Source organism: Haemaphysalis longicornis, unplaced genomic scaffold (assembly GCF_048455015.1).
Source record: "Haemaphysalis longicornis isolate Haplotype H1 unplaced genomic scaffold, Haemaphysalis longicornis Haplotype H1 scaffold_1, whole genome shotgun sequence".
Classification (NCBI taxonomy): domain Eukaryota; kingdom Metazoa; phylum Arthropoda; class Arachnida; order Ixodida; family Ixodidae; genus Haemaphysalis; species Haemaphysalis longicornis.
The window spans coordinates 350,998,003-351,015,908 of record NW_027526203.1 but is presented as its reverse complement, the minus strand read 5'-3'; the positions used below and the strand labels follow the sequence as shown (position 1 = coordinate 351,015,908).

The following is a 17,906-nucleotide window of genomic DNA, read 5'->3' as shown; positions in this document are numbered from 1 at the left end:
TCAGTCTCCGGACAAAACTTGTAGCTTTTGCTTGGTATAGAAAAACTAATTGTGCCTTTCTACTTCACCCCGCTCTTTAGCCCGTTTTTTCCTTTCTTTTTCATTGCAGGCGTATGCAGCTGCTAGAAAAGAAATACGGCGCCCTCACAGAGCTGGTGTGCGTTCTGCGGGGCAAGCCTCAAGAGTGCCGTTTTTTGCGGCATCCGTGAGCAGCAGCAGGTTTAAATACAGTGATGGTGTTTAGCACACTTCGAAACTGATCTACAAAAATATTCAGAAATAAATAACGAGGTCGACTGGTTCCCTTTTATGTGCATTTAGGTGCCTTTCCAGCTACTGCTATTTGAATTTACAATGACTGTGGAAAATGAAAAAAAAAAAAAAAAAACATTTTGGTGAGGCTCTTCATGTGCTAGAATATTTTTTGCGAGACGTGGTTTCTGGCCAGGAAATGATAACTCATGGCTATCGCCTTCATTTTGGCTAATTCAACTGTTATGAAATGGTGATATATGTACAGTGAGCACAAGGACTTCATTGAATTATCGGGCCACATTTTGTCACACTGCGAAAAGTTGCGCTTGTGTTCCACTTTTTGGGAAGTGCGTTCATTGCTTAGAAAAGGAAAAGTTCACACATGAATTGATAGGTGTACTTGAAATTGAATGTTTAATAATACATGCATTAGAGACCCTTCAGTTGCACTCCCAAAAAAAGAAATCGAGTATCGAAACCTTGCTATGTAGCAGGGAAGGGGCGAGATGACGTGTTGGTTTCGGTGTGCTTTTAGCCTTTTCATTGGTTGTAATCACATTGGTATGTTTATTCCTTGAATAAACAATCAGTCACAGTTCAGTGCTTTGTCCTGCCTTTGTTCATATTGCTTTGTAAGACCCACTTTTCATTATGCAATACCAACTAGCTTGCCAACCCATCATCTTTGTGCACCACCAAAGCTTAACATGGTGTTTCCGGGCATCAGCAGCAAGGCTTGTTAACTTTGATTGATTTGATTGATTGAAGGGTTTAACGCGCCGACGCAACGCAGGCGATGAGGCGCGCCGTAGTGGAGGGCTCCGGGTTAATTTTGACCACCTGGGGATCTTTAACGTGCGCCGAAATCTCGTACACACGGGCGTTTTTGCTTTTCGCCTCCATCAGAAAAGCGGTCGCCGCGGCCGGGAATCGAACCCGCGACCTCGTGCTCAGCAGCGCAACGCCTTAGCCAGGCTTGTTAACTTGTTTTACTTACACCTAGGGTAACTGCTAACAGCAGCTTGGGACACTATTAAAAATGGCATGATGAGAACATGTATATCAAGAAACATTTTATTACATATCAATAAAACACCACCCGACAGTTCACAATGTAATTACCCATCAGTTAAATATTAGTGATAGTTTGCAGTAGGTCACAGGAGCACTTATGCAGTCTGCCGATTCTCTGTTGTTGTCACTTCTGCACTACTACTTGGAGCTAAACAGAGACAAGGAGCCTTGCTGGGGTACAAAAAAAAATTACACCCATCTCCCCGAAGAGAACCATGAGTAGGATGCGGAGCGTCATGGGGGTTCCGTTTGCGTTTCCGTTATGTTTAATTGAGTCAGCGCACTCGCTGACGGGACTGTTGCTTCCATCCTACTTCATCTGAAGAAGCACGGAGTCAAGCGAAGCAAGCGCAGCACTGAACGCGCGCTCCGCGCGCTCACCTTTATATTCACAGCTGTAGGAGAGGAGACTACGAGAGAGAGAGCCGCACATGCGCGCGAGAGAGCTGAAGCGAACGGAGGAGGAGCGTGCGCAGACGGTAGGAGAGGAGAGGAGAGTACGCAGCTGTTTGGAGAGGAGGAGAGGAACGCATGCACAGATGGTGTGCGGACGGTCGCCACCGGTCAACAAGTGACATACCCCCGACCATAAGACACTCCGCATCTAAAACACGGAAACACCATTTTTTCCCATTCTATTCTGTTATTCTGTTTTTGTGTGTGGGTGCTTCCACTTGTAACCTTCCATTCTTTGTGTTACGATTGATACACATAGCCATGCCCTATTGTGCACAGTTAATCTAAAGCAAGGGTGTGAAACACCCGGGCCACATGTGGCCTGCAGACCTTTTGATTTTTTTTTTACCTTTTGATGTATTAAAGGATCACCGTAAAACAAATATCAGTGCCTAGATTTTAGTCATCCTGGAGATCAGTACTGATATGTTTCTCGAATGGTGACACCAAATTCCATACAGAAATGACCAAGCATATTTACAATGTGTGGGAAAGGACTTGTTTCGTTTGAACAGCAGCATTAGGTGACAATTTGTTACACCCCCCTCCCCCCTGCCTTTCTTGCATTGCAACCTTCCCATGCGGGACTGAACTTCTTGATTGTGGCTTGCTTGCTCACTGATGTGAGTTTGAGACCCCTCATGTCACTAACTAAGATGCACAATTTTTTTTGCACAAAACGTTAACAACTCTTCACTTGCATACTACGACGACAATCATCAATGTAAGTTTGGACAAAAAAGGGAAAGAAATGCTGACATCGGGCAGCATTACAAACACCCTGTATTTTTTGTGAAGACACAGAACTAAGCTGAAGAACGTTTACTAGAGCAGCAGCAGCAGCATAAACTGGACAGTGGTGTAACAACTGACAAAAAATAACCTACCTAAACCATTGGAATCAAAATCACGAGCGTAACAGTTCAAAATTGGGCTTGATGTCTTCATCTAGACTCCCATTGCTTTAAGCTCGCAATGGGTGCTGCCATTCACTGCGTGGAATAGCATCACTTTCACATTATGGAAAATTCAGAGGGCTTATTTTACACATTACGGCACATCAAAACACACACGGTATACGCATTATGGCACACATGTAAATTTATCAAGCGGCTCCGGGGCAGTGTCACCAATCGCCCCAGAGCTAAGCTGGTTCCACAGGCGCACGCCGGTGTTGCTGCGACGCACGGGCCATCGGTTCCACACCCGGCCACCCCTCGCATGATCGTCAAGTGGACCGGGCCGCCACGTGCGGAACGGAGGTCGGCGAAGACGCTGGGCGCGTGGGGTGTGTGAGAGACGCCGGGCAGCGAGCAACGTTCTGTGCACCGTGTGACGTAACTGCTCCTCGCGCATGCGCAGCACGGCTCTCCAGGAGCCACGCGAAACTGCTCAACCTCGTCCAGTGTAGCTCACGCTACAAAACACCGGGGCACTCGTTTACACCTCGCGCTGGAGAGCTTCGTGCATTAAAGACAAGAGACTTTTACAGCAAAGCTGTGTACCTCTACCCCAAATGGTTTCATCTCCGTTGGCAAAAACGCCAAGGCGCCAAGAACACACTTATACACTGCATGCTTCGTTCCTCCCCAGGTTTCACGTTAGTGAAGATGGCCCGGGACTTTTTTTTATTGAGGCGCGCATTCCCGACACCTGCTCGTGGGCTCCCTGCCTCCTCGCCACTTTCCCTCACACTTCTTGGCCTAGCATTTTACCCTATTCCACTTCGCCGACGATGATAGTTTTCCGTTAACGAGCTGCAGGCTTAAACAGCTCCGCTGTTAATAATCTGGGTATTGAAGAAAACAGATGAAGTAGTAACGACACCCCAGCCACTTTCTGACGTCACATAATTTTGTGCAGTTGGTGGCCTGGGCGATTGCATGCAGTGGGGTTTCTTGATCTCTTTTAGCCGTGACATTCAAATGCGAACGTGCACTTAACACACTGATAACTATGCTTTTTAGTGCTGGCTTTCACGACGTCACTACTGCCGCCATTGCATCACGGCTGACGTCGCAATGTATATTGCGTTTTATTCGGTTTAAAGCGTATTTCGTGGCTACGTGAGTTACCAAAGGCTAGTTCTTTTAAACTGAACCAGGTTGTATTTTGTCTTCATGGCCCCTTTATTGCGAGCGCAGGGCAAGGGCATAGCACCACCTCTTTTGGTGGTTATTAACTCCGTGTAAAAAAAAAACAGCAAAATTCACACAAAAGTGCGTGACCTCTTAATATACATAAGCAAGCTTAGAATTCCATCACATCGGCAAAAGAGAAAATGGATTCCAGCCCCGAATAGCGACTATCGCTGGCCATTTTGGTTGGCATTTGCGAGTCCCTCATGGGCAGTCGAAAGGGGCAACAAACGAAGCCTTCTAGGCGTGACTTTGGTGGGCTTCATTGTCCACTCATTTATTTTTGAAAAGTTCCACAGAATCCTATCCTCGTGTGCGGCTCAAGGAAGCAGCAGCCGTCCGTAATAATGGGAACCCTTCCAGAACGTATTCTTTTGCGACTAAGCTCTTCGAGTATCTCCCCACCCTTGCTGCCCCCTTTCCTCTAACCGAAAAACCCATAAAGCAAACCATCAGCCTCCTCGCAACAACGGTCGCGTGACGAATCATTCTATCGCGAAGGCGCCGCTGTTACCAACCGGCCTGACGAAACGCCTAGCATGTTGCGAACGGGCCGTAAGTGTGTCCCTGTTCTGTAGTTCACTCTAGTTCTGTGCGCCCATGCACGACAAACGCCACTTCATTTTCAAATGCATTGTTCATTATAATAACAAAATACCCACAGCCATTTTTTATCGACCTCGCGCTTAGTGGATTCACCAAAATTTATAAAACTAAAAAAGGAGGGTAGGGTGGAGTGGGGTGGTGGAGCCGGCAACATCGGGATCAACAGTAGTCTGCTCAAGAAGGAAGAAAAAAAAAAGAGAGAGAGAGACTTCAATGTGCCAATGATGTATAAGCCAGCCTCTTCTCTCTCGTTTCCAAGCGCACGACTTCGGAGCGACGCAGAGGACGGAGTCGAGAAGTCCCGCTTTTCCTGCGTAGACAACAAATGTAAATAAAGGCCATCACGCGTGTAGGTAAAATCTATAACTGCTGCGTGCAAATCTGCCCCACGTGATGTTCGTTAATTCTGGTTTGGCATGGTTCACCCGAACATCGGTTTGGGCGGAGTAGCGACTGCGAATAACCGAGCCTCTGAGTTACTTTCTCACTTCCGCGTTGCTTTGCGTACGTATGCACGCAAAGTGCGTAATGTACGCTTGTGAGCGAGTTCTGTGCACAAAAGTTGTCAGTATTTTGGCTTTGTCGCACCGTAAAGTTCCGAAAGAACGCCCACCCAAAGTAGAGAGATATCAAGTGAAAAATACGGGATGGGCGTTCTTTCGGGCCAGGTGCGAAAGACTAGAAAGAAATGGCCGCACCACCAACCAAAACTGCGGAGATATCGAGAAAAAATACCATGATTGGCGAATTTTTGGCTCGAGTGCCGAAAGGACAAATAAGTGACAGCATCTGCGCGTAAATAGATGATTCGCGTTTGTTTTGTTCACTCATCGGCGCTAAACCCATCGATTTTAGGGGGTGGGAGATCTTTGGGGTGTTTTAGTAAACTGAATATTTCATCCCTAAAAGGGAGTGGGCGATGTTGCGGGGGTGGGCGTTCGCTCGCAACTTTACGGTACGAGCATTAGAATGGGGATATGCGGAATGTTAGTACAGATGGTCCCGTTTTCTCTGGCCTTTCACAAAAGTACTTTGTGTGATTGAGCCAAACGTTGCCCTCAAATTGTACGTATTTTCAGAAGCATCGCAAAGCCTGCATTGCACCATCGCCTTTGACGTCAAGTACGTGTCGCCAACTGCATATTTTGACTGCACGGCAACTGAGGCAAAGGAGGAGGGTCATTGTCAGAACAGCGGGGGCTATAGCTGCACGTGCTTCGCATCACGAAAGTGTTATGTTTCCAAAAGGAGCTTCCACCTGTTTGTCGAAGTACCGAGAGGAATTTGACGCTATGGTTCAAAGGCCCTGTGTTCCTTATGGCAATAGCGGGCTATTTCAGCTATAGATCGACCACAGTTTCTACGATACACGTGCGCAGCTCTCTAGGGGGAACGGCGTGGTTACAGAATTACTGCCACATGCCTACAATATGCACCAAATATTCACTATCAGAGCGCGCATTTTACTCGCGAGCCAGCACCTATAGACAACGCAAAATGCTAGTCAATGAAAATGTCGCTGTGCGTAATTTCAGCAGAAAAAACCAACTCGCGACCAGGTCTGCTGGTGAAAGCTGAGGTGGCATGCTAAATTTGCGGGGATACAAAAAAAAAATAATAACCAGCTGTTATAACCAGAGACAAAAAGAGGCACGTTCGTTTCTATGTCTCTTGCTCACGCCTCGCTGCACAATCTGCTGCGAGGCTATCACCAGAATTGGGGAGCGACCTAGGCGAGCCAATTTACGCCTGTTGGTGCGTCTTCCCATTCGAATTATCAATACATACATACATACATACATACATACATACATACATACATACATACATACATACATACATACATACATACATACATACACACACACCCACATACATGCATACATACATACATACATACATACATACATACATACATACATACATACATACATACATACATACATACATACATACATACATACATACATACATACATACATACATACATGGATGCATGCATGCATACATACATGCATACATTATACATAGATGCATGAGCACGCGTGCACGCTCGTAACTTAAATTTTTCCAAGTCCACACGGCCGCACGGTCACAGAGACCTCTGTGGCCGTGTGTTTGAATTGACGATCGCACTGCGTCCAGTGGAAGTGTTTCATCAACAGTGGCAGTACCTGTTCCGCTCAGAGCCGTCCCGGGAAGCTGCGCAGTGAAGAACCTAGGCCGTAGCCATAGCCCTGGGGTCCGAGGTGGCGCCGATGGCAGGGCTCACAGTACAGCTCGCCCCCGGAAGACCGGTACGCGCCCGAGGCCAGCCGCTGCTCGCAGGCGCGGCAGCTGAAGCAGCGCGCGTGGTACGCGCGCCCTTCGGCGCCCACCTGCGCCGCGAAGAGTAGGGCTCGCTGTCAGGGGGTCCGTCTCGCTTCACAAGCGCCCTTCTTCGAGCCTCCTGCTGTGGCAGCGCTGCTGAGCAAGCTTCGTGACATATTGCATGTCTATGAAACACGGATTGAAGTCGGGCCGGTTGGTGCGTATCTGAGCAAGGAACGGCGCGAAAAAACGGCAGAAGAGGGCACACGGACACAGCACCGGCTAACAACTAGAATTTATTATCGCTCAAGAAACAATAAATATCCACAGACGGAAGACTTGTGACTTGAGTATCTACAGACATTTAGAAAAAACTGTGGTTGATTCCTCTGCCATAGGAATCGGTAAAACACGAACGTGAAAGGTGCAACAAAAAGTGCAGCTGAGCACGATTTGCCGGTCGGCGGCTGTCTTGTGGGTGGGCTTGGCGAACGACGTCGTACTGGCGGGTCGCTTCGGCAAGGGTGTACTGGCGTCATTTTCATGACGGATATGACGTCAGTGAAATCTTGGTGTATTCCGAAACAAAACACTTTCGTGCTAAAATATAAAACCCGAAAACGTACAACCATGGAGGAAAGAAAAGGAAAGAAAGAAAAACCCTAAGTATAACCCTTCAATACTTTACTGGTCACGAAACTGCTCCGTAACTCAATGGGAGAGATTCATATGCTGTGTTTGGCCGCCGCGCGGTGGCGCCACCCTCTCACTGAGGTCACTCCTCGGGCGGCATTGCGCTGGCTCGAACGGCGGGGCCGCGGCGAGTTGTGTTTGTTTTGTACGGGAAAAAAATTTAACGTGCATCTCGCGCTCTTGTGATGCGACTTAAGTAATGCAACGACGATGCCGAACATGTGTTGCGTCCCGGGATGTCGTTCCTTGTACAACGATACCGCAGAAAATGTTTCCTTGTTCTGTTGACCGAGCGACGGGGAGCTGCGTGAGAAATTCAGTGTGTGAGAATAGAAAAAGCAATGTACCCTTTTGAGAACATCGTGGACCTAGAATTGTACAAGGCTAACTTAAAGACGGATTTTTATCATATCAGTCCGGTTGTAGCGGTGCTTCATTACCTGTTTGCAAACTTGTATTACCTTGCGCTCAGGCTCGCGTGTAAAAAAGCTTTGGGACGTCCTTGTGCTTTTACTTTTCATATTTCCGCGAATTATCCCTTAGGGTTCGTTTTGTTTGTTTTGTAACCGCGCGTGGCCGATTCCGGTTTCTTATCTGGCGTTTCAAACGGAGCGCCCGTTTACTCTTTTTGTCGTACGTCCCGTCTGGCAATATTGTTTGATATGGAAAGAGTGCCACCTTGCCGCTAACTTGATTTTTTGTTTCTTCGACAATGTACTCGATCCTATTTCCATGGATTTGAAATTAATAACGTTCCGAGAGTAATGCATGCATAGCAAACGCCGCGCAACTCACTTTATCGACGTTCATCTGTGCACGTCACACTGCGGACTGCTTCTTCGACGTTTCTGTTTCATTCTAGTCTTTTGTAGAGCAGGAGCTCGCTAGCTCGCTGCGTTCAGAAAAGCTTTGCGTCGTTCTTGGCTACGCGGCAATATTCGGTTTCCTCCGTGTGCTGCACATCGCAGAGCGAAAAAATAAATTTTTATACGCTGGACCACGCTCTTTTGTCTCCCTTCGTAACATTGAAATTTTTTGTTGCGTGTGATAAAATCAGTTTTATTATTCTTTTTTCGCTTCCTGTTTTTGCAAGGATTGCAAAGCGTGGAAGCGGAAACACACATGGTGCAACATATATCTCTTCGTGTTTTGATCCTTCGCGTTTCTGCAGCGTTTTTAGATGTTCTCAAGTATGTACCCACTCATCTAAACGACAATATACTATGGGGCTATCTCTTTTAGCGTTCTGTGCATTCCAGAACAATCAACGGATTCATTAAGCGTAGTCTGAACGACGCGCACTTGATTTCTTTCAGTTTTGTTTTATTGTAATATCGATAGGCCCGCAGCAGTCCGTGACTACGCAGCTACCGTATGTGTGGTATTTACAACTTTTGCTTTAAGAAAAGAAGCAATAGAGATTTAAAAATCTGTAAACACGACGGCGCAGCGCTTGTGCCAGAGCACGCAGAAGTCGTTGCCGTTCGCGGCCGAAGTCTACGGTAATTTACTTGGAAAAATAAAATCCCATTGAAGGCAGGTGATATACACAATGACTGGACTATTCATCGCTAACTACTACGAAAAAAACACTTATTCAGCGCGCAGACACCAAAAGCAGCGAGCGTTTGCACGCCAAGAGCTGGCCAATACGCCGCACACGCGGCAGCTGGATGCCCTTCGTGCGGCGGTGGCGCCTGTAGTGGCGCGCGTGGTCCCTATATGAAACGAGCGCCGAAGTTTCGGGACTCTGGTATAACGTACTCTTTAGTACTAAAGGTTGCTTCCCCGCAAGAAGACCGTGTGTGCAGGGGTGCACCCCCCTTTACAGGCCGCTTGCTTCGTTGCACTGGCGTCATTTCCATGACGGATATGACGTCAGTCAAATCTTCGTGTATCCCGGAATAAAACGCTTTCGTGTTAAGAAATGCACAGAACGTCTGCAGATATTCAGAAAAAATATACAGGACAAAATAAATCACGAACAAATATGAAATACCATTCACATACACAGCACTGAGATAACATGTTCGAAGGTGCATTTCGAACAACAGGTCATGGGCTCCACCATACGCACAAACAAATCTAGGTGTTAAGAAAAAGATTTCCTTCCTCACAAGTGTGTTGGAGGGTGCGGCAACGCCATCTTGTTCTCTCTTTTGAAATTTCAGTGCCTTTTGAAAACCTTGGAGATTTTGGATTTACTGGAATTTTTGCATCGAAAACCATCACTTGTATACAAGAGCCTCCATAACAGAAGAAAAAGGAGGCTCCTGTCATTCCTTTCATCCATGGTGTAAGCCACATGCCGAAGAAAATAGAGCGATCTGGCGGAGATTGCATTTTTACAGCGGAGCCGTGATAGGCTAACAACCCAGTTTTTTTTTCTTTTTGCATGCATGGACCAAGAAAAGCCGCTCCCTCCTCCCTTCCGCGCCCCATCTCCCTTCAGGCACCTGTTCGCCTCCGGCGTTTCATATATTGAAACAGGATGCTGTATATATATCTTCTCAACAAGTGTCTTCCCTGCAGTGCATTTGTGTTTAGAAGTGAAGCCTTTGTAAGCTGGATTTCTAATTGTTTCTGGCACTGAAGCCCTACTCATAGAGAAGAAACAGGCAGCAGCAGGCACGATCAAGAAAAGGCAGCGCAGCTGGAACTTCGAACAAAAGGAAGACTTGACACACATGAGCGCTGTTTCCAAAAAAAAAAAAAAAAAGTACACGAAACTAAGCACATATTGACAACGACTATAGAAAATATTATTAACAGTACAGGGCATTGAGATATAGCATGCCCGAAGGCGCATTTTCTACAACAAGTCATGGGCTCCACCTCACTCACAATGTCGTCTAGGCTTCAAGAAAAAAACATTTCTTTCATTGCTGCTACGCTCCCTTATGTGAACTGGTACTTTCAAGCAAGCCACAGCACACAAGCTTCAACGGCTTATGTACAACTACCAGGGAACAGAGGACGAACTGCTCAACGAACTCCGAAACCTCATTGAATTAAAGCCGACCACCTCACCCAAGACCTACAAGGCCCCGCCGTACACTGGTACAGCCAATCCCGCCATGAACGAACCCTTTACAATGGCTGAGATCGAAGCGGTGATCAGAAAACTCGTCCGCGACGCAACCCGGGGAAAATACGCACAAAATTACTTCGCACTTTGGGTTACATAGCCTCATCAACTATATCAAGGAATACTGGCTAGCCGCCACTCTGCCCCCGCAGTAAAAACATGCCGACATTACACTAATTCCAAAACCAGGCAAGCCACTCACCCCCCAAAGCAGTCGCCCAATATCACTGACTTCTTGCAAATTTTTGAACATCTAGTTCACAACCGACTACTCTCACACATAGAAGAGAAAGACAACTTTCCCGACACGATGCATGGCTTCCGACCACATCTACCAACGCAGGACACCTTGCTCCAACTAAAAAAAAAAACCCGCCGCGGTGGCTCAGTGGCCAAGGCGTTGCGCTACTGAGCACGAGGTCGCGGGTTCGATTCCCGGCTGCGGCGGCCGCTTTTCTGATGGAGGCGAAAAGCAAAAACGCCCGGGTGTACGAGATTTCGGCGCACGTTAAAGATCCCCAGGTGGTCAAAATTAATCCGGAGCCCTCCACTACGGCGCGCCTCATCGCCTGCGTTGCGTCGGCGCGTTAAACCCTACAATCAATCAAATCAAATCCAACTAAAAAAAGACATCATTGACAACCTCAGCAATCAAAACAAGAAATGCATATTGGCTTTAGACGTCAAGGGAGCTTTCGACATTTCCCACGAAGCCCTCTATGCTGGCTTGCTTCAACAAACTGTGGCCAACGGACCTACAACTACGTATCCTCTTTCCTCACTGACCGCACTGAAACAATAAGCATCGGACACCTTCGCTTCCCGACTTTCTCAACAATACCCAAGGGAACCCCACAGGTCTCAGTCATATCGCCTCTGCTATTCAACATCACCATGAAGGATCTGCCACCTCTCCTTCAACACACCCCAAACCACAAGCATGCAGTATACGCAGATGACCTGACTATGTGGACCTCCATGGGCTCCACAGGCACCAGACGCTCTTCAAGAAGCAACACAGATCGCCCAACCATACCTGCAATCTCGTAGTTTAGAATGCGCCCCTGAAAAATCTACACTCCTCACGCTATGTAAACGGACTCATAAAAAACAGGAATAACCAATCCCAGATCCTGACCTACACATCAATAGCCAACCTGTGCCTAAAGTATCCCATGCCCGTATTCTAGGTCTCGACATCCCGAAGGATGGCTCCGGCTCTCACACTATTCTTCCTCTACAACAAACTAAGCCAGTTGGTCAGCATTTCTCGGCGGGTCTCGCCGATACGGCCTCAAAGAAGCCGACACCACACGCATAATCCACACTATTCTGACGTTAATATCCATAAAACATAAAAAGGGCCTAGGGCCTCCATATTTTGATGTAAACCGCCTTATGTTCCCCCCTCAAAAATGTCTTTCCAGCAATGCATTTGTGTTTCGAGGTGAAGCTGACTATAAAGAAGATTTGTGTAAGCTTGGACTTTGTAAGTTGGCTTTCCCACATTAGGTGTTGCACAGTGAAGCATGACCACCTACCGGGGGGGGGGGGCATACAACAAGAACAAGAACAACAACAACAACAAATACTACTACTACTACTACTACTGCTACTACTACTACTACTACTACTACTACTACTACTACTACTACTACTACTACTACTACTATTACTACTACAACTGCTGCTGCTGCTGCTGCTACTACTACTACTACTATACTACTAATAGTGATAGGATAGGAAAAGGAAAGGAAGTGCACTGGGCATATTATTGAGCTCGGCAGGTAGCTCATTTGCATACGACCCAGGGCGGATGAGATGGAGTAGAGGGGAATGAAAGGATAGAGGGAACTGTATAAGAGATACAGAAAGAGCAAACAAAAAGAAAGCAGCCATATAGCCCCACTTTATTCTCCTCTCCACTGCCGCCACCTCTTTCCTTAGTCGCCACGCGTAGCGTCTCTCTTCCCCATGACAGAGAGTTTTAGCATAGAGGGTAGCGTCAGCTAACGCTACGGCGGCGGGTACCGGGACTCGACTGGGCACTTGCGGATTCGTTCCGGTAAGGTGGATTACTTCTTCGAGCCGGTCCTCGCCATGCCCGCGCATTCGCTCCGCTGAGGGGCAACTTCCTCGCACTCACCGCGCGCGCATGCGCAGTCGGGTCCCGGCAATACCCGTGCCATTGACGTTTCGAAGGCCTTTGAGTCGAATGTCACTTGACTCAAATGATACCTTTGAACTGCTACACGACGTTCTTCAAAGGTCTTTGGTTGAAATGCCATTTGAGTCAAAGGAGCACCACGAACGACCTGCGAGATTCTCAAAGGCCTTTGAGACGCGAACGACCGTACTCTCGGGAGCAGTTTCTGCATGCCGTAATTACAAAAGCAAGTATTTACGAGCAACAATTGGTGTTTAAAGTGTACAATCTTCATAATTTCTCACTTGTTCTCGTTTTCTATCACTCGCTCTACGATCACAAGGTGACTTGATACTCTCAACGCTGGCGCTGTGAAAAAAAACTGGCTGTCAGCGCACACTTTGTGCGCGCTTGTAGATTGTTATCAATTTGATCGCTAATAAATGTTTTTTTGCTCATTTTGACTCTAAAAATATTTTTTTGTCAATAACTAAACAGGGCAGCAGGGGCGCGACACCAAAACATGGCGGGCGAACGCGGAAAGTTTCAACTGCCTTTGAGAATCGTTGCGTAGATTGGCGAAACTCCTTCCAGTTCGAATGGCATTTGAAATTTCGAAGGTGATTCGACTGAAATGCCCTTTCAAACGCTCGTGTGTCACAGGTATAACCCGTCGCCGTAGCGTGAGCCTCCGCTAGCCGCTATGCTAAAAACTAGTACCGCGGGCTCTTTAGCGGCCACCTGTGCGGCACACTAGAAACTGCGCCGCGATTGGCGTAGCCGCGCTATAACAACATGTCATTGTCTCTACCCACCAATCGCGTGTCCTCTTAGTTTGTGACGTAGAGATCACGCCACTGTCCTTATAATTCAACGCTGCAAATCCCAACTATAGCTAAGCTCCAACATAACAAATCCCAACCGAGCACCAGCTTCGCTGGACTTCCCCCTTCGCGGGGTGGCAGAGCTCTTTTGTTTTCCTTTTTGTTTTCGGCTCACTTCCACCTCATTTTTGCACACGGACGCCCCGAAAAATCCCGACCAAAGAGAGGCTTACAGCTTCGCTGTAAAACTTGCTTGGCAGACATCTTAGCTGAAATTATGATCAGCCCGTGTATTTGGACAGGAATGCAAAGGACGACCGAAGAGTAACACAGAAGGCTAAGTACCGAAGAATAGGGCGAGAAGTTGAAGAAGCGGAGTCGAGAGAAGGTTCGAGAAAGAAATGGCGAGGTACGGTGGCGGAGATTGAGTTGATCTGTAATAAGCAGGAACACAGAGAAAAAATTGACGCATCTCCACGAAGTGAATCATGACGAGTGGGCGAAACACTGGGGATCGTTCTTACCGTAAATCACCCGTGGCATTGCCCACTCGCGCATGTAAATGAGTGACAACGTCTGTGTACAGTATATACAATTCCAATCCAATCCAATTCGACACAATTCAATTTATTCCAATCCAACCCAATCCAGTCCAGTCCAATCCAAATTCAATCCAATCCAATCCAATGCTCCTCGCGCATGCGCAACACTGTGTACACGGACGCCAAGCCCCGGACAAAGCGAGGTCCTATGGTGCTTCGCCCCCTTTCACTGACTGACTACGACGGCGATTATGGAACGTTATCCGCACAAGGCAGGCTCTCTATGGTTCCTGAATAAGTGAAAATAAATGCTAAATTCGAGGGGTGAACGTGAAAACAGCAGAGCGAGCGGGAGGCTGCGGAAGTAAAGCTTGTGCTATTTCCCCTGTGTTGGCCTCGGGACTAATCACTATTGCCGAATTCAGTGGGACTATATATACGCACGGGCGTGCGAGAGAAAAGCGGCACCTGCTTCTCAGCGAAGTAGACGATGTCGTTGCACCGTGCGCAGACTTCTCCGCCGCCGTAGCCGAAATCAGAGCGTGGCCGGCTGCTGGCCCGCTGGTCCGACGTGCTCGTCGTGCTCAAGCTCCAGGACGAGCACGCGCTGGGAGCATTGGAGCACCTGCACCACCACGAAAGACGGAGCAGAGTCCGTGCACCAGCCCCTCAGGGACATGCAGCGGCCGCGCGTATAGTACCTGGAGGGCGTCATGCCCGGCGACAGCAGCAGCGCCCCGTAGCAGGGGGCGCAGTACATGTCCTGGCCCAGGTTTCTGCTCGCGGGGCGGCCGCACGCCGAGCACGGGGGCTTGGAGCCAGAACCGGCCGCCCTGCACGTGTCATGCCTCGTGTCATTCAGGTCAGCACGTGAGCAGTCGCAACCGCAATGTGTCGGACACTGCCGTCGAATGGTTGCGGTTCGAAAAGACTGCAGCGCCATTTTCTGCTCATCACCCCAATGAAAGCGTATACATGTTCGGAGAAACAAAAGAAAAAACAAGACAGGAGGAAAAACAAATGGAACACCAAAGAGAAAGATCGGGCAACATGTAAAAGCCGTTTGGGGGGAGAAACAAGAAGGGACTCATCCCAGCAGCCGCTTGACTGCGTGGGGTAACAATGGCTTATATGAAAAATAAAACGAGGTAACAATGGGGTAACAATGGCTTAAGAAAAATAAACGATGAGAAAATACAACAGATTCAACATCATTCATGAAAAGGTGAGCCAGCAGTAAGGAGGGCACACAAGCAAAGGTGGCGGACAACAGGCTTGTAGTGATCCCTTCAGTAGTGTGAGCACATGTAGTCACAAGAGGAAATAAGGAGGACACGACTCATATTATATTATATTATATTATATTATATTATATTATATTATATTATAATATATCATATTATATTGTATTGTATTGTATTGTATTGTATTATATTATATTATATTATATTATATTATATTATATTATATTATATTATATTATATTATATTATATTATATTATATTATATTATATTATATTATATTATATTATATTATCTCGCCCTGGAACCGAATGGCTATTTTCGCCAAAACTGAACTCGAACCGGAACTGAGCCAAAAAGGAATTTACGGCTACCGGTTAACGACGAAACGGTTCGGCCATGCGTTATTGACAAAGCATAGTCAATGCCATTTAGTTCCTTTCTGTTTGTAACACCCCCGCTCATTCCTTCCTTGTAGCTCGGATCAATCGCAAAAATATCAACGCGCTATTTTCGGTCCGTGAGTGGGAAAAGACGCCGCTGGTCGCACTGCAAAGCCCCAAGAGGAATGAGCGGCTTGCAGGCTGTGAACCACCGCTCTTCCCAGGCATTGGTCGAGCTTGCTGAGAGCGCGTCGACGAGACCTATAAACTGAACTTTCCCACTTGCAACATTTCCTAATTCGCTCAAAAAGAGCAAGTGTAAACGTTGGATAAGTGGGGTTCCGCGGGAAAGGAAGAAAAGAAAATGACATGCGCGTGGCCTTAAAAGACCCGGTGGTGACCGAAGAAGAATAATTCCTGCTCGCAATAAGTACAAAAATACAACTCCGGTTTCGCTGTAGACGCTCCTTCCCGTGTCTCACCCTTCCCATAACCAGACGTATCATCGTTGCGAAGGTTGAGTGATAGCCTGTGGTTCCCGGTATATAATCGTGTGTTTGTCAGGGCGCGCAGAGCGGACAACTTTGAGTGTTTTAACGAAGCTGAAAAATGGCAATACATCTAGCACAGAAAAAGTATAGCCCAAAAAACCGTGAGCGCGTGGAGCCCAGTTTTTCTCCTCTTGAAGGGCCCTTCTACGTATACTCCCCATGCTGCAGGCACTGAGTATTTTATTTCGAATTAAAAAAAAAAAAGCAGCCCGAAAGTAGACGAAACATGGGGAAAGGCTGACGGGATGGGCGTTGTCTCGTTTGCCTATCGCACTCGTGCCGTCAGCCTTTTCTTTTTTTCTTTTCGTTTTTTTTAGCCTCGCGTTGTTTTCAGAAATTCAAATTCGCCGATTAGCACAACTTGCCTTTAAGCCACTTTGCTTCCTGCGATCCTGCCACCAAATTTCTTTGTCGTGCACATCTCTAACGACGTTTTCGGTTTCATTTTTTCCCTCCATTAATTTGTTTCGGTCCACTTTGCCTCCTGTTGGTTATATTTCCTCTCTTCGCCTCTCCATGCTCTTCACATAGAGTTGTATTTAGACATTCTGGCTGTACACTTGAAGGAATTCGTAGTTCTTGCCCTCTCCTCAAAACATCATTTGCTGCGACCTTCTCGAGCTTCAAACGATGCCTATTTTGTACACCGTTAGCGGCCCTCATCCGTTCGTTGTTTTACTATGCGCTCCTAAAGCCAGGCGGTCTATGCAGTTCTTTGGTGTACTGCAAGGCTTGACAGTGTGTCTGATTTTAATCAGCGTACTGAGTTCGCAAATGGGAGGCGTGGAACCATTACTCCTTTCCAAATGCCTCGCAAAACTCTGTACTTGTTATACCCACACAGCTCTCTGTTTCATTATAGCCGCGTTTCGCTTTCCTTTAACTTTACGTTGTTGCTCGTCTGTACTTCAGTAATTTTTTTTCCTTCATTTGTCCACGCCTTAAAATGGAGCACCGGCTGGCGCAGTGGCAAACAAGCAAGCGCAAATGTGGCGATCTGGGCTGGTCGAGCGTGGGCAGGTCGTTATCCATAAAGCCAGTCACGCACACTCCCAGTCTTAGGAATTTAGGCATACACACCACATAAAGACAACTGATTTAACACTTTTGCAGCGAAGTTGTCTAGGATCCAGCAGATCGTCAGACCAACAAAAAATTCATAAAAACACAAAAGTTCCTCGATATAAAACGGCTTATGTACTGCCCCTAAAATTTCTTCCCAGCAATGCATTCCTGTTTAGACGAGGAGCCGACCTGGAGGGGGTCGGCACAATCGTGGTCTCTGTAAGCTGGCTTCGTCACATTGTGTGTTGCACACTGAAGCTTGGACATGTACGGAGGGAGTACGGGTGCAGCCCCACTTTGTACTCCCCTCCGCTGTAGCCGCCGCGATGCGATGCGATGAGGTTTTTGCGATGCGAAAGCTGGAACAAAGAGGCCCGGAATTGTCTGGTGTGGGGTGTCGACACCCATCCGCCGCCGCCTTTTTCCCGAAGCCGCGCGGTGTTTCTCTCCCTCCTCACATATCGTAAAGACGCGAGCTCTTCGGCGCCACCTCTGCGGCACACTAGAGCCAGCGCCGTGACTGGTGCAGCCG

General features: G+C 47.5%; 1 protein-coding gene across 1 annotated transcript in view; it reads right to left on the bottom strand.

Annotated features, from left to right (window-relative positions):
- Positions 1–1,360: 1,360 nt before the first annotated feature.
- LOC144154575 (muscle LIM protein 1-like) overlaps positions 1,361–17,906 on the bottom strand; it is a 41,997-nt gene continuing 25,451 nt past the window's right edge. The window contains exons 2-5 of the mRNA XM_077685857.1: positions 14,834–14,965; positions 14,601–14,757; positions 6,704–6,907; positions 1,361–4,839 (exon numbers count right to left, since the gene is read on the bottom strand). Coding sequence (XP_077541983.1) covers positions 6,713–6,907; positions 14,601–14,757; positions 14,834–14,892 — 411 coding nt within the window. The 5' untranslated portion in view covers positions 14,893–14,965 and the 3' untranslated portion in view covers positions 1,361–4,839; positions 6,704–6,712. The remainder of the gene's footprint in view (positions 4,840–6,703; positions 6,908–14,600; positions 14,758–14,833; positions 14,966–17,906) is intronic.